Source organism: Pimephales promelas, chromosome 3 (assembly GCF_988280905.1).
Source record: "Pimephales promelas chromosome 3, fPimPro1.hap1.1, whole genome shotgun sequence".
NCBI classification, from domain to species: Eukaryota; Metazoa; Chordata; class Actinopteri; order Cypriniformes; family Leuciscidae; genus Pimephales; species Pimephales promelas.
In genome coordinates, this window is record NC_142771.1 from 15,231,870 (window position 1) to 15,259,818 (window position 27,949).

A 27,949-nucleotide genomic window follows, 5' to 3' on the forward strand; every position below is an offset into this window, starting at 1 on the left:
TATATATTAAGTAAGGACACCCATGCTAAAGTTGCCTAAAAAGAGAAATAAAAAAATCATCTTTTGGAAATTAATCTTAAAGCCTTAATTAGAAAAATGAGGAAAAATACACCCTTTAAGAACACCAATTTCATTTGTGTATGAAAAATGTACCAAAAATAAATAAATGTTCTTCCTTAAAATAAAGGGTGCATAAGTCAGAACACCAAGTTCACTTGGCCTTTGGAATTAAAATATCCCCACATCATCACACACCCTTCACCATACAGAGATTGGCATGGGGTACTTTCCATAAGATCATCTCTCAATGCAAATCAAACCAGCTATTAGGCTACCTGAAATAAAACCATGCCAATCTCAAAGTATGGTGAAGGGGAACTTTATCAGGATGCATATTATCCCGGACCCATGAAATAACTGCCCTTTAAAAATAAAAATCTATGGGAATTTAACATTGGGGTGTCCTGACTTATGCACCCAGTATTTTAAGGAAGAACATTTATTTATTTATGATACATTATTAATACACAAAGAAAATTGGTGTCCTTAAAGGTCGGGTTTTTCCTCATTTTTTAAATTAAGGCATTAAGATGAATTTCCAAAAGTTTTATTTTCACTTTCTCTATATATAAATATGTATTTAAATAATAAAACAAAAACTATAAAGCACATAACACAATTACTTAAACTTGAACTAAATTTAAAATGAAAAAAGAAAATATAAAAATATTTCAAAAGGATATTAAAAAAGGTATAATATATAACATAAATATAACTAAAAAAAAACACAACTATAGTAGGTTTAAACCCTGCAGCTGTTGATCTAATTTGTAACCACATTACTGCTGTTCTTTCCAGAAAATGATTATTAAAAAATGCCTTTCAGTGTCACAATTCATTCCAGCCCACGTAAGAATACTGTAAAATCACTTAGAAATGCCAGTCGAGTACTGTTCATTAAAAGTGCTAATTTAGTTTGTTTACCAGTAGTATTTCTTACCCAAGAAGGCTGACGGAGACACGGTTCCATTGCTCCTGGCCACCATCACACTGATGCCAGTCTCCACAAACGGCACAGAGAAGTCAATGATCTCAGAGCGCTCCTCATTTATGGTCAGAGAGCCAATGGCCATGTCTGCTCGCTTATAAAATACCTTAGAAGAAAGATGAAAAAAATAAACTGTTTTGCATTGTTTTTGCAATAGAGGTTAATCAAGAAGTGTCTAGACAGCTATAGCAGACAGTCACAGGACAGAATCTTCATTTTTGGGCGAACTGTTCTTTTAATGTCATGTCAGTGTTTGTTGTGGCTGTGTTAATCCAACAGCCACACTCACTGGGCACAATAGTTTTTCTGAATCACAGAAAAAGCAGGAGCACGTCACAGTCTGAAACTCTTGAGACGCTGCTACGCATCAGACCTCAACTTCCTTGATGGAGAAGTTTATTTACAAGGTTGTTTGTGTCATTTCAATGTCAGTCACGTTCCCTGCAACAAACAAGCTTTTAGATCCATTTTGGAGTCAAAAGTCTTTCTCTCATAAACATTTAGTTTTTGTTTTCATGGTTGGCTTGACATCAAATATGCTAAACTACTTGTAGAATCAGTTTTCATTAGAATCTGCCATATACACAGGTTTCAAAAGAGGGTTTTCGCAGCGATGTCATAAAGGAACCATTTTTGGTTCCCCATTGAACCTTTCAGAGAACAGTTCTTAAAATAACCATTTTCTCTTAGTCTAAGTCTAATCTAATGAACCTTTATCCACTATAAAGAGTGTTTAGTGCAATAGAAACGTTCCATGGATGTTAAAGGTTCTTCTTTTTATCACAGAAATGGCAATAAAGAATCTGAATAAAGAAGTGCATTAAGATCCTAGATTTCTATGAAAATTGTGCCATATAAAATGGCATTTGTGACTGATTTTCTTTTATAATAATATAAAACAATATAAAGTATTTTTATTTCCCAAAATTAAACAAAATGTAAGACGGGACTTTATGCATCAGAAATTGATTGGAAAGAGGTCAAAATGACAGATTATTGGAGGAGGGGGGCTGAAATATAAGGGCTTGGTGGCATTGAGGTGGAGGAAGAATATGCGGAGGACCAATGAATCTTTCAAAATTGAAAAGAAAAGTGGTAAAGTGGTAAAGAAATCTGGCATGTTTCCTCACCTCTCCGATCATACCGTTCCAGATCCCTCGTACCAGTTTGCCATGTTTGCCATTGGTGACCAGGTAGAGGTCGTAGGAGAACCTGATGTTGCGAGAGAGCTTTTTCAGGATGTCAATGCAGAAGCCTTTGCAGCATAGTTTAGTGTATGGCTCAGTGTGTCCGACAATCCTGTGGGAAAACAACAGAACTTTGTCAAGTTATTTAAGTCTATGATGATAACAATACCAAATCACACACACAGACAAAAAAAATTCTGCAGGAAGTTAATATTATCTCTCTTCAGATTCAGTCCAGAGCTGTATTATTTTAATTATATGTATTATTATGTTCTTTGAGCGTGAACAAAAAGGGTTTATAAATTAAACACATTTCAGAGTTTATTTCATAAGTTTTGAACCGACCAAAACAAATTCGATTTTGTACAACTTTTCTATGACAACATACGCAACAAATACTCCTCAAATCGAATTAATTACTCAATAATTAATCATACTTGGTGTTCATTTTTCAAGAGTACTGCCCCTGCAATGACAAAAGTTATTTTGTCTCGCAACGAGAAACAGACTGCAAATCCATTACCAAAACCATCCAAACAAAACTACATTATTTCCATGAGTGTAGTTACGTCTCTCTCTCTCTCTCTCTTTCTCTCTCTCTCTCTCTCTCTCTCTCTCTCTCTCTCTCTCTCTCTCTCTCTCTCGCTGATTTATCTGATCATTTTGAAGTTAATTGCTTAAATGCAATTTAGTATCATGTCAAAAACTAAAAGCACAAGTTTTTTGAGATTTGTAGCCTTTTCAATTTCAATTTCAATTTCAAAACACTTTATTTGTCCCCAAGGGGCAATTAGTGAAGCTACAGAGTAACGTACAAAATGTACATAAAAAGAAAACATCCTACATTAAACAAATAACACAATGTACACGAAATACATATTAATTATAATCTACTATAATGGATACCTACTATATATACATTTAAAATAATTCAAATCAATGCATGGTAAACAGGAGGGCTAGAGATGTTTGATAATTTAAAGCTGCACCAAAATGAATTTTCTTACAGCATTTGATCAAATTAAACTTATGAATTTGATGGCGGATCGAGAAAGGTTCAAACGACAATCGCCAGTGACAACTAGAGATTCACCTGCTGTAGTAAAATGCAAAAGACTTTGGACTGAGAGTTTGGAAAAAGAGACTGCAACCGGCCCATGTGAAAACAAGGATAAATATCGGAAGGGCATTAAATGTAGTCACGCAATGCTGATGTTGTTAACATTAACAATTTGAGAACAAAGTATAATTTGAATGGTTTGACGTGATATGATAAGAGATTGTTACATTTAACCAGCGTGATTTACTGCAATGCTTTTTTCCCCTTAGTTCCCCTTATCTGTGATTCTGAATGCCAGTATCCACACCGGCGCGGTGACTGACAGCTGCACATTCTCCTCAAACATTGGATTCATCAATGCTGTGCCATGCCGAAGCACAACTCATGTAAAGTTGCTAATTCCACGAATGAGTGCGAGTGCAGATTTCGAACAGAGATGGCGACAGAGAGGAAAAGCTACGGACTGCAGCTTTAAAATGAATGGTGAATATCTGGTCTTCTTCACTGTCTGGCACCTATGTCTCTAGGAATACCTAGGGTCCCTCCTTCAATGTAAGTCCATTTTTTTTTTTTTACATCTGCCAGGAGAAAATTACGAGTCTAATTGAAAGGTTGCAGGTTTAAATGACACAATAGGCAATTCATGACCCATGAACCATCACCTATCCACAAGTTTCCGAGGGGCGCTCCTGTAAAAAATAAAGTGGGTGAAACTTCCGGTGACGCGGCGGAAGTAGCATTCCAATGGTATTTTGTGTGTTAGTTAGCGAAGAGGCTAGCTGTTTTTCGGAGAATTATTTTACTATTTAAAGACGCAAATCTTTATGAGAGATGTCGTTACGGAGCTCAGGGACAACATGTGCTGTTCGCGGTTGTATGTATAACCGGATTAAACTAGTTCAGTGGCTTAAACGTGATTGTTTTGAACATAAGCTGAAAACGATATCAGAGTGTTCCTGCCAGAGCCCGTCTTTGATCCTGCCAACGACTGTAGTTTCCATCACCTCCCAAAAGACGACGAATCTTCCTGTGTACATTTGTTTAAATTCTAAATTTTCTATAAACTCTCTCAGGATATGTTTGGCTGTTCGCTACTGATGTTACACCTAAACTCAGGAGTTGACAGAATACCAAATGTGCCAGTTAATGTATGCAAGTAGCACATTCATTTATAATTTTGAATAAACTACAAAGCACAATGACTAAGTGTGTATTTTTTATTTTAATTGTTTGTCAGCTCACACAACTGTCTGTCACCATGCCTTGATGAGTATTGATAATTAATAATGTTATTATAATACTCCCAATCAGCTACTGCGGAGGGTAAAGGTACTGTTATTTCACCCTTTTTAATTTCGTTGAGGTTGTGTTCCCACATCGTTAGCTAGTTTGGATCGCTATAACTTGAATGACTGTCAACTGTTGAATGAACAAGTGTCAAGCATGTCAAATCGTGCTTTGTTTACTTCAAACCGGAAGTCGCGCCCACTTTTGACGCAAGGCCTCATGGGGCGTAGGAAACTTGTGGATAGAGCTTTAGAGCTTTGCAAATATTGCCACACTTATATAAATACTCTCTCTTCAAGAACCATAGGTAAATTCACAATGAAGTTGAACGAGTTGCATCTGCATAGTGTGACTGATTTTAAAATGTTCCTGAATATTATAGACCAACCCTACACCCATGCCATTAACATGCTAGTCTTATCTCTTTATGTGCAGCTGTATGCAAGAAGTTTCAAATAGGTCAACCGTAATACAAGAACAAGGTCTTGTATATAATCTATTTGCTATTGTCATTACTTACTCAAACTAGTTTTGTAATTATGTTCATTGCCAGTTCATTTCCCACAGTCAACAAATACATTTAAACAGGGCCATTTCTGTGTAGAAAAACCTTTCAGCGATGGTTGTGCCTCATTAACATTACATTGTTTCCTCAGTCTTGGCCTGTTTCCTGTTTCCTCGATTATGAATGTCGAATCGAAACTTACATCCAATCACAAGTGATTAACGACTGCTCCAATAAATCCATTCACACCGTACGGCCAGACAGGGAATAACACTGTATTCTGAATGAAGCATCCTCTCTAAGCAAACGCAAGAGATGATGTCCTCTGGGAAGTTTAGTTTAGGGGAACCTAAAAATGGCAAGGAACTAAAAAAGGAAGGATTACGAGAGCAATGACGGCGAGAAGTGGCGAGAGGACGCGTGACGTCAGCAGTGAGTGGGCGGATGGGTAGTGGCCGTCACGACGGGTCCTCGCGTTTTGTCGCAGCTGTGACAGATGGAAGAACAGCCGGGCCAAAACAAATCCAACTCAAATTAATCACAAACAAATAAAGATGGAAGAGAAACGGCCTGCAGGATCACTGGCCTCATGTTGGATAAGAGCTGGTACTGTACAGAGACAGTAGGCTATACAGGATAAAACTGTGGCTCAGACATACGCTTTGTTCTTATAGAAATGGACGTCATGTGCTATTTACATAGTCATGTTATTAATGTCTCCATCTTTCTGACCTTGTTTAGACTAGCACAAAAAAAAAACTTGACAGAAGAAAACACATAAAATTCAATACATTAGATTTTTACAATCACAAACCAAAAGGTGGTTGGTTTGAAATTGAATTAAAAGCAGATTAAAAGCAGCCAACAGATCAAATCAGATTTTATCTTAGATTTTTTAAATCACTTGTTGTATTGTACAGGTGCTGCAAAAAAGGGCAGTTGTTTCATGTGTTTGGGTCAAATATGGAAAAACCCTAATGTTGGGTTTAAAAACCATGAGGGTTTGTCCATATTTGACCTAAACATGGTTTGAAACAACCCAGCATTTTACAATGTATATAAATAATAAAGTAAATAGAATAATAATAAATTAATGTGAATAAATATATATATGAATCAATACATGTGTTATTTTAGTATTATTTAAAAACACTAGTGTGTTTATAAATGTTTTAAATTTTTTTATCCTCATTTATTTTTAGTAATTTTAGTACATCAACATAATTTTTTTGTTTCAGCTTTATTTTAATCAACGAAAATTCATTTTAGTTAACATTAACCACACTGACACAAAAATGAATCAATTAGAATACAAATATTACATATTTTTGTTGTTATCAATGATGAATGTTGATTCTGCCCTCATGAAAGACATAATAAATGCCGAAACAACCTTTGCTAAAGCACGGTGAACCTTCTTGGTTACCTTTGGTTACTTCTGCAACCAAAGTGGAAATAATACAACTGGTAACAGAAAATCTGTGAAACACTGGACCTTTTGTCTTTCCATTGAAGGATGTCTTTCCTGTTTTGCCCAGAAAAATATTTTCCTACATAAACCCTATCTAACAAACCCTAACTGTGTCATACCCTTTAAACCATATAGACAACTGATAGGTAAAGAAAAAAAGGTTGATAGTAATGTTAATACAGGACCAACCTGATGTTGATCCAAGAACATGTCTTACTTGGCAAATCAGTCTCTGACCTATGATACTCATGCAGCCGACACAAGTTTAAGTTGGACTCCTACAGTACATTTCCCCATTCCTGTCCTCTATTCAAGAAATCAATATGAAGTGCACATTCTTGCTGTTGCAGTGAGAGAGTCAGTTATTGCATTACTGACGTGGTAGAAATGTCCATCCAATTCACATTAACAAGATGTGTGGTGGAACAGCCATCCAAAACACTTTTTCTGCACACAATCAACAGAGTTACTTGCTCAGAGAAATGCAATCGATACCCTTAAAATGTTTCCCGACCACATCTGATTTGAACTTAAATCTGTGCCTTTAGGAGCGTTATAGTGGCTCATGTTTCTGTTCTTGAGCATTATTTGTTTTTAGAGCTATGCTTTATTTCACAATGCCTGAGGAAAAATAGCCCGTACTGCCTTCACCGAGATCTTCAAGCTGGATTCAAAACAACAATATTACAGAAAAAACGGTGAGGTGGTTAAATGTGCACAATAAAGGGAGCATTTGTGAGTGCGTCAAAAGAAACAAGCTCAGGTCTCTTTGACAATCTGGTCTTAGCCTCAGATGTATGTCCACGGACAGTTAGCTCAACAGCCATCGAAAGCGTATGGCACACAAAATTGGGAACACTTCAGACGGCCGTTCAGCTAACTGTCCTTGGACATACATCTGAGGCTGAGACTAGGGTGTTACTTACTGGCCCAAGTCAAAGGAAACAAGCTCAGGTCTCTGTGATATTCTGGTCTTAGCACACCTCTCCTCAACAATACAGATGGCTTCAATTGTCATTGCAGTTGGTGCGGGAAAAGGTACCAAAGTTTATGACTTCAGGTTAAACGTTTGTTCAAATCTTGCCTCACAAAGCAGAACAAATAAAGAGATGGTGTGATGGTGCTGCAAAATCTCTACGCTCTCTAACCTTCCCTGTAACCTCTTGACTAATGGTGTGTACCATAAAGGGGATTAGAGGCAATGACTCACACTAAACACCCACCCACCCACACATACACATGCTATCATCTTCATAAACCATGGCAACTATTTGTATCAACAGAGATGCACACAAACAGCCCACCCCTTCCTCACATGTCAAAACAGCTGGCAGGATTCATGGTCACAAACAGTGGCCTCAATATGTTTTAGGACTGCTTGTTTTACGACATTCTTGGACTGCAAGTGTGTCATAAGAGTCGAAAAACTTTTTGCGGGCCACTGTTACATTATCTTGTGGGTCTTTTTCCCATCCATGCTTACTTCTGTTTTTTTTTTTTTCTGATTTTTCCAGGAGTCCTCCGAAGCACTGAATTGGCCTCAAAGTAATGAGTAGAACAGCCCGAGGGAATGGTTCTTAACTAACATGTTAATGGGCCTACCACAATGCTGTGTGTGTATTTGGAGAGGGGAGGCAGAGCGTGAGAGGTTTGGGACCCTCCTCTGAGTCCAGCGCAGCTTTAATCAGCTCTGCTAATTACCGCCCAGTTCTCGTGTGAAGCCGCAGTCCTGTGAGTATCCGGTTATCTTCATACAGTGCTGAATGCAAGCAGGATGTGAAGGACTTAAAACAGACAACTGACCCTAATGCGCCGTCCGAATGAACAGTAAACACGAAAAAGCTTGTTTGTGGCAAGCTGTAAATGGACAAAAAGTGGCTATAGAAGTCAACATGTCCAAATATATAATATGATATGGATTTAATTATTATAGTTTTATATCAGTGGACATAAGCCAATCACCACAAACCATGGTAATGCAAGCTCAAACTGCTTCGCCATGATTAATTGCCTTAATTTTTTTGGTAAAAAGTTAAAAAATTTAAGTTAGTAGCATCAGTACTTTTAATTTCTCCCCAACCTCATTGCGTGTGGAGTGTGGTCACATTGGTCATCAGTGTTGGGAGTAACGCATTACAAAAGTAATACATTACAGTAACATATTACTTTTTGCTGTAACGCAGTAGTGTAAGGCATTACTAATCAATTTTCAGTAATATTTTACTCGTTACATGTTCAGTGAGGCTTGTATTACAGTTGTATTACAGTGTATTGTCTGCTTTTACTTCTTAAAGGCAACAGACTATGTGAAAGTTTTAAAGCAGTCTTTTAGTGCCAGTTCAGAGCGGTCGCGTCTGTAACATTGTTTTTTCCTCATAAATGCGAACACGAAAACTAAAATAAAATGAATATTTTAAGTTCTATGGAGACTGGAGAGCCAACCCTTCCTCATCCGATTTGTGCAGTGTAATTAACAGAATTACAAAAAATATATTTTGCCTCCTATTTTTTTGTCACGCATGAATGTGTGTCTTTTCCCTAATATTAAAAATAAAACATAGACTGATATTTGTCTAATGTCTGGAGTCCTTTAAGGAAGTAGCCTATATACGTTTCAATACATGTATTTTCTGAGAATTTTTATTTCAAGTTTTGACTGCAAATGTCATCATGTCCATAATGCTGGACTTCCCCAATTTTAAATAATTTATCCTCAACTAGTTTTGTGGTGTAGGTCTACGTATTTTATAATGTTAACTTCAAATAATACTAATAGCCTAATTTAAAGATAAGGCAGCATTGGATATGGACGGTAAGGAGAATAACGCTGGAGTTGGAAGAGGTGTGTCGCGATTCTGTAGGTTCGTGGATCTGAGACGTGTGGCGAATCGCGATTTCGGTTTCATATTGCATATCGTTACAGCCCAAAAGTTAAGTTCTACTTAGTTATTTTGGTGAAAGTAACTCAAAAGTAATACATGAGTAATGTAACGCATTACAATTCTGGGACAGTAATATTGTAAGGTAATGAATTACTTTTAAATAACAGTAACAAGTAATACCTAATGTATTACAGTTTGGAAGTAACTTGCACAACACTGTTGGTCATAATACTCAAGTTTCCTCCAGATGTCTGTGCCATTAAACCAGATGCATTATTATTCAGCTAGCTATAACACAGTCAGCTGGTCACGCTTTATATTAAATGTCTTTTAATGACTACAATGTACTTATTGTGTTCATATTGTATTGAGAAACACTTTTGCTGCTATTGAGGTGGTAAATGGGTAAGGTTTAGGGACAGGTGTAGTTTAAAGCTACACTGTGTAACTCTTTTAGTTTATTCTTAGCTAAAACACTTAGTTCTTTCAATAATATATGCGCTCATTAATGTATATTTACTTTGTTCAAGTAACAAAAGTATTGTCGTGAGTGTATAATATGCCATTGAAAATAGATACGGGTAAGGGTTTTGAATGTCGGTCGCCATGTTGCCCCTCCATCTTGAAAGTACATTATCCAAAGAGGGACATACCCGTTAATTTAAGCTTCGCCTTTCGCGTTTACGTTTGAGTTAACACTCATGGGCGAGGTCGAACTGGAAGCCATGTTAATCTTGGACTACACTGACCACCGTAGGAGTTAAAACTAAATCGGAATTGAGAGGAACAGAAACTAATATTCACTGGATGGTCATATACCTTTTCACCAGCTAGATGGGGGTAAAAATCACACAGTGTAGCTTTAAGGGTGGGTTAAGGTGCAAGGGAAGGCTCAACAGAGTAATTATATATGTAATTACAGGAATGAATTACAGCTATAATTACATGCAAGTATTTAAAAATTAAGTGCAATGTAAAAACATGTAAGTGCATCGTATCAAATCATTAATTTAAATGTAAGTACATAGTAGATAAAGACAGCTAATATCAAGTGGGACCCAGCAGTTTTACCAATGTAAGATTTCCCTGCTGCAATTAACTGACCTGAAATGGAAAACTGGCAATACTAGAAGATTTTCTGCACATCAGTGGCACTTTTGGCAAGGCTGAGAATGCAAAACTAATGTGCGTTGCATTATGAATAGCATTATCACATTTCATTTGTCCTTCTGTTGTTTGTTATCCTTTCAGGTAGTTTCTGCTGACATCTACCAAATATTGTTTTATCTAATTCATTATTTGCAAAAAATCTGGCACTGTTAACAACAACACCTGACCATCTGGAATCAGAAGTGTTTTCCAAAAGAAGAGCAACAGTTATACAGTCAAATTCCTTCATTCTGTTCTGTAATATGATGAAGGCTCAGAACGGTTTATTCCTTTAGACGAGCCCAAGCCTCTTTAATTATCCATTGATAAAGTGCTCTGTTTTGTTTACTGTGCTCTGTGGTTGACTGACAATGACCACTGAAACTGCAGCTGCGGACTGGACAATGATACTGAAGAGGCTTCTGGGTAATTCCCTCATCAGCAAGGTGAATATGTGTCAAAACTTTTGGGTCAGTAAACTTGGAAATTAAGATTATGAGATAAAAGTTATAAATCTGACATCAAAAGTCATGACGTTAAAAACAATGACATAAAAAGCCAAAACTATGAGATAAAAAGAAAATATTTTGACTGTCATAATTGTTATAAATTATCACATGTTAAGTCATAATTATAGCTTTTTCCACATAATTTAGACTTTTTATCTCAAAATTATGACTTTTTCTCAAAAGGATTAATGAATTTTTGTCATCATTTCAACTTTTGTCATATTATGACTTTATTTTCATAAATATGATTTACCAAAGCATGTTTTTTTTCTTATGTGGCAGAAACGGCCTTTCGTTTTAAATTGATCGAAAGTGACAATAAAGACATTTATAATGTAAAGATTTCTATTAAAAAAAAATGCTGTTCTTTTGAACTTCTCTTCATCTAAGAATCCTGAAAAAAAATAAGAGTGAATTTTCTGTCATCATTTAAAAATCTCAACATGTTTGTCAATGTTGCTTGGATCACAGCGTTCTCTTTTTGTTGCACAAAAGTAAGAAAGTCATACAGGTTTGGAGCGACACGAAGGTGAGTAAATGATGACTGAATTTTCATTTTTGGGTGAACTATCACTTATTGTGAAGACCAAAAAACAGTTACTTACGTTTCTGTCTTGTTGGACTGCCGTCTACAGGGGACGGTGTTACTGAGGCAGGTGCCGGTGACAGGATCCACAGCTTCTACGATCACAAAAGGCCTTTCCTCCAGTGTGGCGACTGTCAAGTGACGGTTGTCAGACACAGGCTCCAGGAAGGTCCCATAACGGGGCCAGACAGGGTACCTCGTCTGCAGGATACCATACTCATAATTCCCCACCTGTTAAAAAGAGAGACAGGCTTTAACGTGTTAGAGATTATGACTCTTCCTTCCAGCTTTAAGCTGTTGAATTTATTCATGAAGTTTTACAAATAAACAGTTTATACTCAGGCAGAAACACAACATTTTATGCATTCCAAGTATCTGAATGCAAAAAAATGCAGGACATCAGGAAATGTATTCATTGTGCAGAATTAGAGGCTTTGGTTAATTTCCTCTTGAATGGGTTTAACACACATCATTGTTTGTCCTGTTAGAGCAAAGACAAGACTCATGAGAAAAATGCCATATACTATTTGAAAACTTCTATTTCAACCTATCCAAGTAAATAAAAGCAATGCTGTATTTAAATTACTTCAAGCCGATGCAAATCTCTGAGCAAGCACTTTCCACCGGTTATGCTTTATTAGTTTGGATGCAAGTAATCTTTGTGTGATAATTATATTCATTAGATTTTATGGTGCTTAGCAATATAGACAAATTGTAATATATTGGCTAGCTCATTGCATCAACATATAGACCACAGCTCAGGGAAAACAAAACCACATAGTGAAACTAATTATTGTTTTTTATTAAGCAAGGGACTGTCCACACTTAATCATCCAGTGCGAAACCAGTCCCAGGCTGGAATCACCCGTGCACTGACAAATACATATGTCATGCCCATAAATCACCATAATGTACAGTTCTTTGGGTTTCATAGGATCAAGATAGTCCTAATATGACAGATTCCTAGAATCTGCCATTCGGTGAGTCAAATCACAACCATATATGCCTTTATACAGGAAGTGCAACTTTACCAGCAAGATCATTGAGGTGGTTGCAGTGCTAGTTATCATGTTGATAATCATTCTGTTGTTTATCATAGTGTATTGTAAGATACTACTAATTATGGCAGTATGTCAGTTATCACAGTGCAGTGTCAATCATCAAATCATAGTGCTGGTTATCATATTGCTGGTTATCAAACAGCTAGTAATCAAAGTTGTTTATACTGCTAGTTTTAATAATCACAGTGCAAGTTATCATAGAATTGGTTATCATAGTGCTAGTAATCATAAAGTTGTTTACACTGCTGATTATCATAGTATCGATTATCACAGTGCTAGTTATGATAGTGTCAATTATAATAGTGCTGATTATTTCCCCTCAGAGTCTTGAGCCGCGTTTCCACCGCAATTACCAGGAACTTTTTGTACCGGGAACTTTTTTTGCCCCAGACCGATTGCTTACTGCATTTACAGCGCGGACTAAAGTACTGGTCAGGGGCGGGAAGATTATAGTGACGTTGAACTGTGTGCGACTGCTCCTCCCACACTGTAAAAAAAAATGATTTTTTGGTGAAGTAAATACTAGTAAAAAAAAAAACAATATAATTTACTTGAAAAAGTTAGTTCAGGCAAGAATAAAAAAAACTAAGTAAATTCCATATCAGTTCTTAATTCAAGCGAGTAGAAATGAAAGTGTAAATATCAACTCAATAAAATTAGGTAAAATTTACTCAACTTTTGTGATACTGGGGTTCCCATTATGCACTGGACCTTGAATAATTAATGAGGTTCATTTTTCACTGTTTTACAGCTGTATTTACATTATCACTGATTTTTGTTGTCAGTATAACTTGCCATTTTGTGACATTTCGAGTAAATTTTTTGCTCAAAATGACACATTCAAACACAAAAAACAACCCATAAAATGTTACCGCCAGTGTGTATTGTCTACCAAGTATTGAGGTGTTTGCATTCGCATGATGCTTAACATCTGACATGATGTAATATAAATTACTTAGATGATCTAAGTAAAGCACATACTATAAATGACTAATAAAATTCAAGATTATTGTTTTAGTGAAATCTAATACAAAGGCAAAGGAAATCGATATTAATCAACCTTTTACTAGCCGAGTTAAAATTACTTAATTCCATATTCCAAGGAAATTTAACTTAAAGATTTTTAAAGCTACTGATAAATCTGTTTAGGTTTTTACTTGGCAAATCTTTGTAAATTGACTAGCATTTTCTGAGTGAAAAAATGTAGCAAGCTTTTTTCAAGTAAATCCTACTCCAAATTTTGCGCGTTTGTTTTGACTTTTCAGTGCGTTTTTGAGTTGGAGATTCAAGCTGTGCTGCTTTTGTGTGCAGTCACTGTGGCAGAAACGAGACGAGCACCCAAAGTGTATTCAGAAAGCTTGTGATGCTAGATATAAAAGTAGACGTTTGTCAGCGGACTTGATCGTGAGATGGATGGGACGAACGCGCGCCATCGGGCAGAAAGAACAAGTGATAAGAACCAATCAGCATGTTCAGCGCCCAAAAGTCCCACCCCGAAAGTTCCGAACTCTGAAAAAGTACTACCTCACCAGCAGGAACTTTCTGATGGGGAAATTTTACCTGGAACTTCATTTAGACCCTGGTTCCTGCGGTGTAAACACACCGAGTACCACCCCAAAGTTCCCGTGGAAAGTTCCTGCAGTGGAAACGCGGTTTTGGTCTTGTTCTCTTCCCCTCAGAGTCTTGATCTTTTCTTGGTCTAAACACACACCAGTCTTGGTCTTGATTGTCTCAGTTTAGGTGGTCTTGACTACAACACTGCTGGTCGTGCAAACTTATTTTTCTATGAAGACGGGAGAAAACTATTTATATTTGCTTTATATGTAATTTACATATTCCCAATCTAACTATATATTTTTTCTATCTTGCAGTAATTCTCAAAGACACAGTGGAGAGAGTTTCTCTAGTTACAGCGTTACTCTGGATCACAGTACAGCGACTGAAGAAAGGCCAGTCTCTGGCACCTGAGGGCACCTTAGCAGCTTTTGACAAAAAGGTGTCATTGGAAGATGACACTAGCTAAGTAATAAGGAAAGAGTTATCACCAGCTTTCAGCCTCACTGTGTTTGAAAAGTACAACCTTCTGAATAATAAATTACCTGCACAGTAAATTACATCAACAAAGCAAAGAGGACTGGAATGGAAAAGCACTCTTTCAGCCCGGCGCTGAAATAGATGTGCGAAACAGACAAAGATAAGAGCTGTATATCTCCCACCTGAGGCAAAGGACGATGGACTTTACCCTGAGAGACAGATAGCCAATGAGAACTGAGAGTCACTTGTACAACAGAGAGACAATCCATTTCATTAAAATAAGTTCATCATGCCTGTTGTCGTCACGCACCAAGACACCTTGTGAATATGTGAGCAGGATGAAAGAAAGTAAAAAAATATCACTCTTTGTTTATCAGGCTCAAAGAGAGAAGATAAGAAAGCCATAGTGACTGCAACACAAGGGGAGAAATCTGTTAAAGAAATAGTTCACAGAAAAATCAAAAGTCTGTCATCATTTACTTATGACTTTCTTTCTTCCATGGGACACAAAAAGACAAAGACGCTTGCCCATTCCCTTGCAATGGGGAACTGGTCTTTTAAGCTACCAAAAGGATGCAAAAGCTTCATTAAATGATCATCAAATTGCTCCATAGAACTTGTCAGTCATCTAAATCCATATGATATCTTTGTGTGAATAATGTCATAATTTACTGAAAATCATGAACATCTGCCCTAGCTCTTTTTGGTGTGAGAAATGAGAGAAGTAGGAATTTCTGATTTGTGAATGAATCATTCTTTTGAGTTGAATCAGTTGATCTGTATCATAAAACTTGTCTAAAATATTCAGAATAGACTTACATTTTAGTCTCTTTTACACACAATGCTACCTTCAGAAGATTTGGAAAATGGCGCACATTTCATATGGACTACTTTTATGTTATTTTATGATAATTTTAGATCCTTTTTTTTTTAGATTCCCAATAGAAACGAGCGTCAGAGTCTTCAGAATTATTCCATTTGTTGTCCACGAAAGAAAGAAAGAAAGAAAGAAAGAAAGAAAGAAAGAAAGAAAGAAAGAAAGAAAGAAAGAAAGAAAGAAAGAAAGAAAGAAAGAAAGAAAGAAAGAAAGAAAGAAAGAAAGAAAGAAAGTCATATGGGTTGGGAATGACATGAGGGTGAGTAAATGATGACAGGATTTATTATTTAGGGGAGAACTGTGCCTTTAAAGCACTAGACAGCAGTGAGATTAAATGGAGAGCAATATCAAATATTCCTCATCAAATTTTTGTAGTATCTCAGCTACATCATCTACATTTTTATAGCTCCATTGAGAAACATGTGACTAAGCTGATATTTAAACTAAATCCGATAAGTCTAAGTTATGAAAGAGCTTGAACTTTTTTCCAATTTTCCTCTTGTAGGACGTTATTTATTGGTGCATGCATGGTTATTAAACTGAAGAAAAAAACAAAACAAATATATTTTTGGATGTTTTGAGAGACTCTTGCTAGCTCTGTATCAATAATCAGTGTAAAAAATGACAGAATCCCATTGTCATCCAATTTATTCCACCTTGTTTTAAAAATCGGAAAGCGTTTGATTACAACAGTCCACATGTTTTCAGCACAGCGTGGTGATTGTGTCGAGCCTGGCACCAAATCAGAATGGCCGACATCTCATTTGGAGCTTTGTTCTATTTTTCATGACTTTCTCTCTCAGTGGTGATCCAGACGAGCATTGCATCACTCTCAGTTCCTGATATAACTTCACTCCACCTGGAGGACAAAAAGCGTGGCCTATGCCAGGGGATTTTGGGCAAGATTCCACACCCAATATGAACCGAGTCCAACCTGAAGAAAATATCAATAGCGAGTAATTGCTTAAAGACAGCTGGACGCAATTTTTTGAGGCGCTGAACCAAAACAAACAGTCATTATGGGCAACTTTCCCACTGGCTTTGTAAACAGTTTACAAAGCCAGTGGGAAAGTTGCATGAAAGTAGTCACCGTAAAATTGTTGTGCACTTTTCCATGAATGATTTTGAGGCAGATATGCATTTACTTTCGGAAGACGGGCCAAACACAGTGACTTTGCTATCATTCATGTTGACCACTATAAAAACGCAGGCCATCTGATCTGACAATAGTTTGGTCATAAAACCAGACGGTGCACAGAAGATGTCATCCAGCTCTGGTAAAAACATAATTTTTTAATAGGATGTTTCACCCCTTCCAATTTCCATTCTCTGAACATAAAAAGTTAAACTATCAAACTAATAACCCTAGGGTGTGCGTGCTGTTTATCAATGGCATTTTTTGAATCACAACTAGCCTGAAGGCAATGAAACCTGCGGAAGAGCATTGAAATTGATGACACCATTGGTGGTGCAACCTTTAGAATAAAATATTCAAGCACACACACAAAAAAAAATAACTTTACCTTATCCCACTGTCTCCCGCGGTCCAGAGTGATTATGATCATGGAAGGGTTGACCAGATATCCATCACTGTTGAAGGAAAAGTCGGTGTTCTCCCATGACACATTCAGCATATGCCTGTGAAAAGATGTTTTTTTTAAAAAAAATACTTAGGAATCTCCACCCAGAACACCCAAGCAACTGCACAGCAACATACTAAAAAAAACAACAAGAATATCCTAGGAACTGCATAGTAACATAACAAGAACCACCCAGAATACCACCTTTAAAAGAATCTTATTGCTGTGTTATGCACTCTTATGCTGTGATGCTGTTTGTTTAATTATTGTTTTTGCCACAACAATTTCGTGAAAAGCGCTATACAAATTCAATTTATTATTATTATTAATTTTAGCATTGAACCTGAGCTGTTTTGTCTTTTTCGAATGGTAAATAAAGAGTGTAATTTCTCTTCATAATACAAGCCCCCCCCCCCCCCCCCCCCAAAAAAAAAAAAAAAAACTCATAGTATTTTTTTGGCACATTGGCACTAACATTGTTATTGTAGTCGACAGATCAACAGCACCCCAGATCAAGTGGAATATATTATCAGAACAAACTCCATTAGCACTTTGAAATTCTGATACACTTTTGATTCTGAACATTGCATCACTGCCCATGTTATTGTAAATACCTGCTCTTATGCTCAAAGCATTATTGAATCAGATAATTACAGCCACATGATTCATCATGAACCATAATTGGGGGACGCTGTGGGTGGGATATTGGACAGCCTCATCTTATCTATACACATCACACACACACAGCATCCCAGAGGAGGTGATGAAAGCCCCCTGAGTGTTATGGGCACGCTTAAGTGTCATCTGTGTGAAAAGCCAGCATAATCTGATAATCTGCTGTAATCTCATTAACAGGTAAAATGACTTAATCGCAAGAGCATTAAAATCAGACTTAATTAAAAACTGCCCAGTCCTGGATCAAGTTCATTTCAGTGGCATTTTATCTTCATACCAAAACTGAATGAATAACGAGAAAATAAATCCTCTCAAAATCAAGATTATATTGTCAAGAAGTCATTCTACCGGGGCAATGTTAATAAATTCAGCTCTGTTCTAAAAACTAGTGAGCTGCCTGGCTGCCTACAAAGATGGCTGTTTCTAAGTCAGTATGCTAATCGTCATGTAACCTAATATGTGAGTGATTTGGAATACTCTCCATAGCAGCTCAAATACAAAGTCCCTTTAAGGCAACATTTAACATCATCTACGGAAGCACTCTACCGGAAATTCGTACTTCGTAAAAAAAAAAAAAAAAAAAAATACAAAGAAAAAATACAACAACAACAAAAAAAAAAGGATTTTGAGAATAAAGTCAAAATATTTGGGGGATTGAAGTCGAAACATTATGAGAATAAATAATTATTAAACATTAATTATTCATTAATTAGCCTAATGATTTAATTTTAATTTCGACTTTAATCTCGAAATATTTTGACTTTAATATCAAAATGTTTCGACTTTATTCTCGAAATATTTTGACAATACTTTTAATAATTTGACTTTATTCTCGAAATATTGTGACTTTATACTCGGAATAATTCGACTTTATTCTCGAAATATTGCGACTTTATTAACATATTATACTCTTAATAATTTGACTTTATTCTCTAAATATTTTGACTTTATTCTCGAAATATTTTGACTTTATACTCGGAATAATTCGACTGTATTCTCGAAATATTGCGACTTTATTGTCTAAATATTTCGACTTTATTCTCTAAATGCTATGACTTTATTCCCGTAATTTAAACGTTTTTTTTTGGGTTTTTTTTACTGATTTTTTTTTACTTTGATTTAACGACGAGGGCACGTGAATAAAAAAAAAGAAAGATGTGCATGGAAAAATAATTTACAATAAACTAGAGTTGTCAAAAAGTACCGACTTTTTGAAATTTTAAAATGTGACGATACCAGCATTTCCCTCTAGCATTTTGAGTGCTGTTGAACGGATTGTTAAACACCTGGTGACCAGTGTGTTGACACGCTGACCATTGTGTTGACATGCTCAATCACGCTCTGTGATTGAAATGGAAGTTCATACGGTACACTAAAAAATATTTTTTGTTCAAGTTAAAATATTTTAAAATATCCTAAGTGAAATACGATATATGTAGTCTACTATACTTGAGAAGCAACTCTGCAGTGCTTCAAAAACATGTTGTCTTTGATTCATTCAACATGTTGATTCAACATGTGTTCACTTCATCGCACGCTTGCACAGATACACATGGTACCGTTTGAAAGTGTAACCCCTTTGAATTGTACAGTAATATATATTTTCTTTATTTATTTTAGTCCTAAAGTATTTGTACCTGCATGCATTTGATTTGCAAACCACAAAGGAACTCCAATATTTTAGGTGCAGTACTATCCTTAACCTCTAGAGGGCGATTAATGCTGTGGTATGTTGAGAGTCAGCGTATGTTGAAAATCAAATGAAGAAGCCTGCTGACTATGTACGCACGAGGTTAGCGTGTAGCTGCAAAAGACGATCTAATTCTCAACTGTTATTCGGTTCAATGTTCATATTCTTTTATAAAGAGTAATATTAGTCATCGAGGTTGTTTATTTATCCAGTTGCTGAGGAAAACAACCGGTCAAAGCCTTTGGTTACTGGTTTTTCTTTTACACGAACTCTGGTAAGTTTTGCTTATGCATTACTTTATCTTTCAAATTGATATTCCTTTACCTTAAATGTGTCTTAAAGCCAATTAGAGTTATATATTATGTTTTAGAATGTATTTTTTTATATGTTTATATGGTAAAATTAATACAGAGTCAAATCTGTCCGTTTAGTTAAATGCAGGAAATGATAAGAAATGTTGTACAACTGACGTCTCTTAATATTCAAATAAGAGAGATATAATGCATATTGAAATACTTTTATGTGTTTAAGCTGTTTATTTGCACTTATATTGTCACGTGTTGAATTAACACTGGTAATAATGGACATTTTGTGCAGCTATTGTATTCGAAAATATCGGTGTAAAAAATTTTTATATTGAGAAAAATGTTTAATGTGACTGCATTGTTTTATGCAGATTTTTTTTTTTTTTTTAATGCTGATTTAATTTGAGTGATCTTCCATTTGAACAACGAGCCAGACCCTGATCTGCCACATGCATACTACCCGGGTAGCAACACAAAAGGCCTTTACACACAAATACATTGGAGCTCTTTACACACACACATGACCATTGAAGCTTAACACATGGACATTTGAGTTTTTTTTTCATATACTACAAAGGATCCAGAAGAAATTGAGACTGTTTTATTTTGTTTAATTTTATTTCATTTTTGGGCATTTACATTCAATTTCTGGTTTGTGAGAATATACTTTAAATATATTGAATGCGAATTGTAAATAAAATTACCGGCTGTTAATTAATTAAAATTGATTTGGTCCACCTTTTGGTTTTAAATCCTCCCAGAGCCGAACCTAGGCTGAATTTAATCTCTGTAGAGTAACACACAAAAAATATTACATTCGTTGTCCCTGTTACAAAAGCATGCATCTATCAGCTGATCCCTAATATATCCACTAATAGACAGATCCGCTGATAGACGCCGCTTTCAAATGCTCCAGTGTGTAGCAGTATTGCTTCTCAAGTATAATGCATGCATCTTATTTCACTTAGAATTTTTTAAATATTTTAACTTGAACAAAAATATATCTTTCAGTGTATGAACTTCCTTATGAAAAAAAAATTCTACTTGTGTGCTCTAAAGAAAAAATAACAGCATACAGGTTCAGAACGGCATGAAGTAAACTCTTCCTTTGATACTGGTATAAAAAGCACTTGTGGTATCTCACAGCAATGCACACACAATCGTTCACGGATCTCCCGCATGATTTACAAGCCAATGACCTTGGGCTGCACCAAACATAGAGCACCTCTCTCTGCATCGGCCACTCAAACTCTGGCCCCCTTTGGATGATTAAAACATTTTCTGACGAAATAGGATTTGTTGTGTTCCCTGGCACAGATGGCACCAGATTGCTCTTTTGGGCAGCCCTGGCAAGACAGGGCACATCGCACGTTATATCTTCGCTCTGATCCCTGTATCTAAATCCGGATGGCACAGACTGGGCAATGTGCAGCAAAGTGAGCACCCTGGTTTTTGGCCCTGCTACAGAAAACTGTTGGCAGAAGTTCAAACTTTCCTGTCACTTTATATCCATCAACCCTAACTTTGCTTATGCGACCCTGTTGGGTCAGGAGTTTGTGTAACCTTAATTGTAGATTTCACAACATGCCACAATTGTACACATGGATTTACCCATTACCCCCTTATCTGTTGTTCAAATCTCTCCCTTACCAAGGCTGCAGCTCAATTTACTTACTATCCCATCTATACAGCAAGCGGTATTAGGATTAGTGGCTCCCAAATCAAAGTACTCTAAAATATCATGTCAAGGGTATTTATATAGTGTCCTAATTCTGATGGACTTTAAGTATTATTTTTTTAATTCATTGTTGTCCACCATTTGTGTTCATTCATTCTATTTTTACATTTACATTAGCTCTGCCATCATCCAAACTTACTCTCGATCTTTAAACGCACCTACAATTTAATAACACTGTTAAATGTAATCTTTAACAAGTAGTATCATTTTTCATATCAATTCTGTACATTATATTGTTGTGATACTTAAAATACTAAATGTTTCATTTCATTATCTATATATGTGAATAAAGGGTGAAGAAGTCAATTTTCGTCAAGACTTTTAGAGCCCTATCATACACCCGGCCCGGGGCAATGCAGCACCAGGCGCGACGCAAGTGTACTTTTGCTAGTTTCAACCCAACTTCTTTAAATAGCAAATGCATTGGTGCCCATTTGCTGGACCCAGGGGGCGGAGTTGGATCAGGATCTAAGGGGTGGAGATGGGTAGGATATGGGGTGGGGTTAGGGATCAGGGGCTGGAGATGGGTAGGATTAGGGGTGGGGTTAGGGATCAGGGGGTGGAAATGGGTAGAATTAGGGGTGGGGTTAGGGATCAGGGGGCAGAGAAAGGTAGGTTTAGGGGTGGGGTTTGGGATCAGGGGGTGGAAATGGGTAGGATTAGGGGTGGGGTTAGGGATCAGGGGGCGTAAATGGGTAGAATTAGGGGTGGGGTTAGGGATCAGGGAGTGAAGATGGGTAGGTTGAGGTATATGTAAGGTGGGATCCAACCAACCATCCAGATCCAACTCCTCCCCCTGGATTTCGATTTAGTGTTCTGCTGTGAGGACCATCTCATGGTGAGCGCAACTGGCTTTTCAAAGGGAATGGGAGGTGATACTCTGGTTGGTTTATTGCACGTTACGCCCCAAACACCCATTACTAGGAACAACCCTTTTAGACCATGGTGCGCCGACCATTTTTCCCATCGTTAAACTAGCAAAAGTGGATTCGGACACTTAGATAATTAAAATAGAGCCCCTAATATCATTGCAATCCAAGAACCTAAGGGTTAAGGGTACCATCTCCACCAAATCAAAACTCTAAAAACTCACCTGTAGAGACTGTCATTGGTGGATGGCCGAACCGGACTCAGACAATCCATGTGTCCGTCAGGAATAAACCCTTTCTGCTTGCGGAAGCTCTCCACTCCTTTCACTACGATGGCTACACCATCCCTGACTCTGTTTCTCAAACTCATCTTCCAGCGATCTGAGATAATGCTGATCAATCCAATGGGGAAGCTGTCTGGAGGTGATATATTGGGGTTTCCCACTGCAAGACTGGGGATAAACCAGATATACCCCGGACCAACCAAACCCACTTCCCTGGCCATGGTGAACAGGTACTGGGCCTCATCATGCGAGCAGTAAACCAGCAGCACCTGCGCGTCGATCTGCTGAAGTAATCGGTGAGCACGGAGGTCGTTCATGCCGTCGGCCGACATGTCAAACGTCAAGATGTCCTGCAACTCCCAGAGGAAGTAAGATGTATCAATAAAAGAGCGGATGTAGTCCACGTAGGTGTTGTATCCTGGGTACATGCTCGTCACCACCACGAAACTGTCCCAGTTGTACTCCTCCATCATCTTGAACATCCCATTGATCTGCTGCTCGATGGAAGAGCCCAGCTGAAGGAAGGTAGAACCGTCACCCTGTCAGAAACAGAACAATCAGAGCTTGACATTATTACTCCATATGGCTTCTGTCTTAAAACCAAACCAAAATTTGCATCAAGATTTCATAATAAACCAAAAACATTGTCTAAATGCAATACTACTAGTACTAGTAACAATAATAATGTGATCATAATTATTATAAGAAACCTAAATTAAATATAATAACTCTTGCATATTACTTTACCGAAAGTAATGTGATCCACGTACAGTGCACGTATGAAGAACACGTACACGTATGAAGAGGCACAAACAGCCATGCAGTCAGTCCTTAGACAATAATAGACAATAATAACGAAGTCTGCCTTTCATACAAGTGTGGTTGATGCAAAAGTTATAAAGGTATGCACATCTTTGGTGCAGCAATTTTAAACTCGACAAGATGAAGAAAAGCTAGTGGGTCTGCAGACCCATGACAAGAGGAGGAGGGGGTGCAGTTTCAGCCCTAGCAAAAAAGAAAAATCTCCACTACCTGCTCAAAATGTGGGATTTTCATCTGTAAAGCTCAACTTCAGACAACAGCAAAATGGGCAAAACGAGTGGGTCTTGAGGAAAACATTAAAAAGACGGAAGCAACCAAGAACTTGCCGGGCCAGAGACGCCGATCCACTTATATAAAATTCATCGAACTCGACGGACAAAAACTAGAATGGACAAAAGACTTCAAGTATCTTGGGTCTTACATTGCATCGAGCGAAACAGATATCAGAGCACGAAAAGGACAAGTGTGGGGACCATTCTGGAAAATGAAGGATGTATTTCTGTCAAAAACTCTTCCAATCAAACTCAAACTAAACATCTTTGAAGCAGCGTGCATTTCCATCCTCCTATACGGCTGCGAAAGTTGGATTATCAACCAGAAAATGCAAAACTCACTCAACAGCTTCGCCACCAGTTGCTACAGAATCTTGGGATAAAGAAGATGGATCAAATAAGTAACCAAGCTGTATACAAAGCTGTCGAAAATAACCAGCTTATCCTTCAAATCCAAGGCAGCTACGCTTTGTCGGCCACTCACTTAGAAGAGACCCAAATGACCAAATTAACAAATATGTGTTATATGCACCCAAAGAATGACATGGCAAACGAAGCCGAGGAAAGCCACGCACATTATACCATACATACATCGGCAAACTAATCAGCAATGACATGCCACCAACAGCTGACGAGATGCGAAGAGCTTCTAGTAATCGGACAGAGTGGAGTAAACTTGCGACCGACTGCAAACCCATTTTGTTCGCAGCCGATTGATGGTGATTACATCTGTAAGGAGCATGCATTGCAATTCTGCAGCTCCTGCAAATGAGCTGAAGAATGACCCCATTTTGTTTTGAAGTTTTGATATGTTTTATGTTTATAGAATACTTTTTTTTTAGAGAAAAAGTAACAGTTCATGGCATATTCAAGACTGTGATAATCCAAAGTCAAGGGTTTCTCTTTGCACTTAGTTTACTGAAAATAATTGAATTTTTGTGTTTTTTCCTCTTATAATAATCAATGGTTTCGCCACCAAAACTGGTAATTAAAGGGTTAAAGTCCTGAAATTGATTACATTTTTGGTAGTTATGATGAGGACTGATGCTGATTAAAAGATTTAACTTGGTAAAAGTGGAAAATAATAATAATATATAATATTTTAGGCAATATTTAATATGTGGCCATTTTTGGTCTTTAACGCGCTAAGTGTCGTTTTTTTTTTTTTTTTTAAATCTGGCATAACACAAAATCTTTAAATGCACCAGAAATAATGTTGCTGCTGATCTTTGACATATTCAAGACTGTGATAATCCAAATCTAAAGTTTTCTCTTTGCATTTAGTTTATTGAAAATAATTGAATTTTTTTTTGTTTTTTCCTCTTATACAAATCGATGGTTTCGCCACCAAAACTGGTAATTAAAGGGTTAAAATCCTGAAATTGAATACTTTTTTGGTAGTTATGATGAGGACTGATGCTGGTTAAAAGATTTAACTTGGTAAAAGTGGAAAATAATAAAAATATATAATATTTTAGGCAGTGTTTAATATGTGGCCATTTTTGGCCCTTAATGCACTCAACGGTGTTAAAAATCTAATGCAGCACAAGGGTTAAGTCACAGATGTGTTTTGTGTTCTATTGACTGTTCAAATCAACTTTGAATGCAGCACATCCAATTAAATTATATTATATTATTGTAAAAATAATAAAAGTTATATATTCATCCTAAAAAATATATAATCAAGATAATCCAAACTGGGTAACATACACAACTAGTGAGGCAAAGGATTGTGGGGAATGTAGTCCTTAATATTAACACAGCGACAAAACGAGTGCCCTGTGGAGGAGCTCTATTACAAAAATATAAGATTACACTTCCAATTAAATTGTCCCAAACTTCCCAATATCTGACTGCCTGAACATGACATTTGGTTATAAAAGGTTTTTCCACATGAGAAAGATTGCAAACATCTCAGATAAACGGCAGAGCGTAGATGATATTTATACTGTGTATAACAGCATTTATCATTTCAGAAACAGTAAATGGTGACCGAATCTAAACTTGACCGAGATTTTCTCTAGAAGACGAAGGCTAACACTACCACCAGAGGATTTTCATATTGAGCCGTTTCCTGCGAGAGACTTTCAATGATACACAGTGATGTCCTTTAGACAAAAGCATTGGGAAAGTAGGGTAAGCCTGTTCATTAGGCTGCGATCGGAGACGTTCTGGTTTATTCCACCTGTTCGCTGACCTCTTTAACTGCTCTAAAAATCACAATGCTTGAATGCTAGTGTCAGTGAACGACTATTGCATTAAAAAAGTACAAGGTGTGAGACAAAAGAACAGTTAGAGCAATTTGATGGGTTGGGCATTTATAAGCTTGTCCCATTACAACATAACAAGCCTATTTTTATATTACTAGATCTCTGGAGCTCAGACAGCAAATCTGAATCTTGACGACTGCAATGGGAGTTATAACATTTTGACTGGATCTAGAGCTGAGAAAAATGACTTTTGCTAGGGCTTTTTGCAGTTACTGTACAAACGACTACCATTTTTCACTAAAACGACATGCATTTAAGATAAGATGTTTTGTCATATAACAAAGGTTGGCTTGAATGTCATGAAAATTGTAATAATTAATGCTTTACCAAAACTGCAGTTACTGCCTTTTTGCTTTGTAGGGCAGTACTCCAGTCACATGGTCCTTCAGAAATAAAAAAAAAATGAATAAAAATGATCAAAGGAATGATTTTCTCAAGTAATATGAGTAGTGTTGCATGCCAAAGACGCCTTCGTGGCTCTAGGGCGTTGCTATGTGATTGCTAACAGAAGGAAATTGTAAGTCAGATCACTTAGAAAAGCAATAGCACATCACATCAACAATGATGTCGGTGGTGAAAAATGACACGTTACCTCCTTAGCATGTAGTTTAAAAGAATTGTTATTTGTCCAGTACAGACAGACTGTCATTTTCACAGATAACACGTGTGTATCTTGGCAGAAACCGTGATGTATTTAACAACAAAGGTAATGTCATGCACAGAATATGTTAAGCAGCATTAATACGGCGCAGGATCTGTTGGTGAATTCATGAGTGTTTCTCTGCAGTGTTTATGTGTTGATGAGGGTGGTAATCCTGTCCTAAGCTCTACGTTTAGATACGGCATATGATGTCAGCAAAAGGGGGAGGGGCCTAGAGGGGAAGGAGATGGAGGAGGGGGTTGCTATGTTCTTTGAGATAATAGCAACGTTCTGAAGCACACATTTTCAACAAAATCAATGTCAAACACTCCTAACCAAATTAAATGCACATGGTTTAGAGCTGAGAGACAGAAAGATTACAAATTGACAATCTCCAATTGACAATCTCCACTGACAATACATTATCATTATTATGCAATACAATGTACCTCTGCAGTCTGTTTTCAATTCAGAGCCGTTTCGCATGAGAGCGTTTTGGAAGTTTTTTTGGAGTTTTTTTCAAAAATTGTGGAGTTTTTGGCACATTAAGCGTTCTCATGCAAGTCATTTGGTAAATAGTAAATTAGCATTTGGTCAAAAGTTTGATGGTGATCAAAGATACCATCTCAAGATACTATCTCGTGGCCTCAATATACTAACTTGTGGCCTCAAGATACTATCTCGTGGCCTCAAGATACTATTTCGTGGCCTCAAGATAGTAACTCATGGCCTCAAGAAAGAGTTAGTATCTTGAGGCCACGAGTTCCTATCTTGAGGTCACAAGTTACTATCTTGAGGCCACGGGTTAGTATCTTGAGGCCACTGGTTAGTATCTTGAGGCCACGGGTTAGTATCTTGAGGCCACGGGTTAGTATCTTGAGGCCACGAGTTAGTATCTTGAGGCCACGAGTTACTATCTTGAGGCCACGGGTTAGTATCTTGAGGCCACTGGTTAGTATCTTGAGGCCACGGGTTAGTATCTTGAGGCCACGAGTTACTATCTTGAGGCCACGAGTTACTATCTTGAGGCCACGGGTTAGTATCGTGAGGCCACGGGTTAGTATCTTGAGGCCACGGGTTAATATCTTGAGGCCACGGGTTACTATCTTGAGGTCACGAGATATTATCAGTTCATTATTTATTTATTT

The 27,949-nt window shown here is 37.1% G+C and overlaps 2 protein-coding genes across 4 annotated transcripts in view; one reads left to right on the forward strand and one right to left on the reverse strand.

The window, feature by feature from the left end:
* The window catches only part of grin2ca (glutamate receptor, ionotropic, N-methyl D-aspartate 2Ca), a 67,038-nt gene that overhangs the window by 7,831 nt on the left and 31,258 nt on the right, over nucleotides 1–27,949 (reverse strand). The window contains exons 4-8 of the mRNA XM_039687473.2: nucleotides 22,738–23,336; nucleotides 17,180–17,294; nucleotides 11,704–11,915; nucleotides 2,179–2,347; nucleotides 1,001–1,154 (exon numbers count right to left, since the gene is read on the reverse strand). Of these exons, the coding sequence (XP_039543407.2) occupies nucleotides 1,001–1,154; nucleotides 2,179–2,347; nucleotides 11,704–11,915; nucleotides 17,180–17,294; nucleotides 22,738–23,336 (1,249 nt within the window). The remainder of the gene's footprint in view (nucleotides 1–1,000; nucleotides 1,155–2,178; nucleotides 2,348–11,703; nucleotides 11,916–17,179; nucleotides 17,295–22,737; nucleotides 23,337–27,949) is intronic.
* Nucleotides 19,716–27,949, forward strand: part of rln3a (relaxin 3a) — an 80,772-nt gene continuing 72,538 nt past the window's right edge. For all 3 annotated transcript variants that reach the window (XM_089128317.1, XM_089128318.1, XM_089128320.1), the window contains exon 1: nucleotides 19,716–19,875. The gene's annotated coding sequence lies outside the window, so the exon portion shown is untranslated. The remainder of the gene's footprint in view (nucleotides 19,876–27,949) is intronic.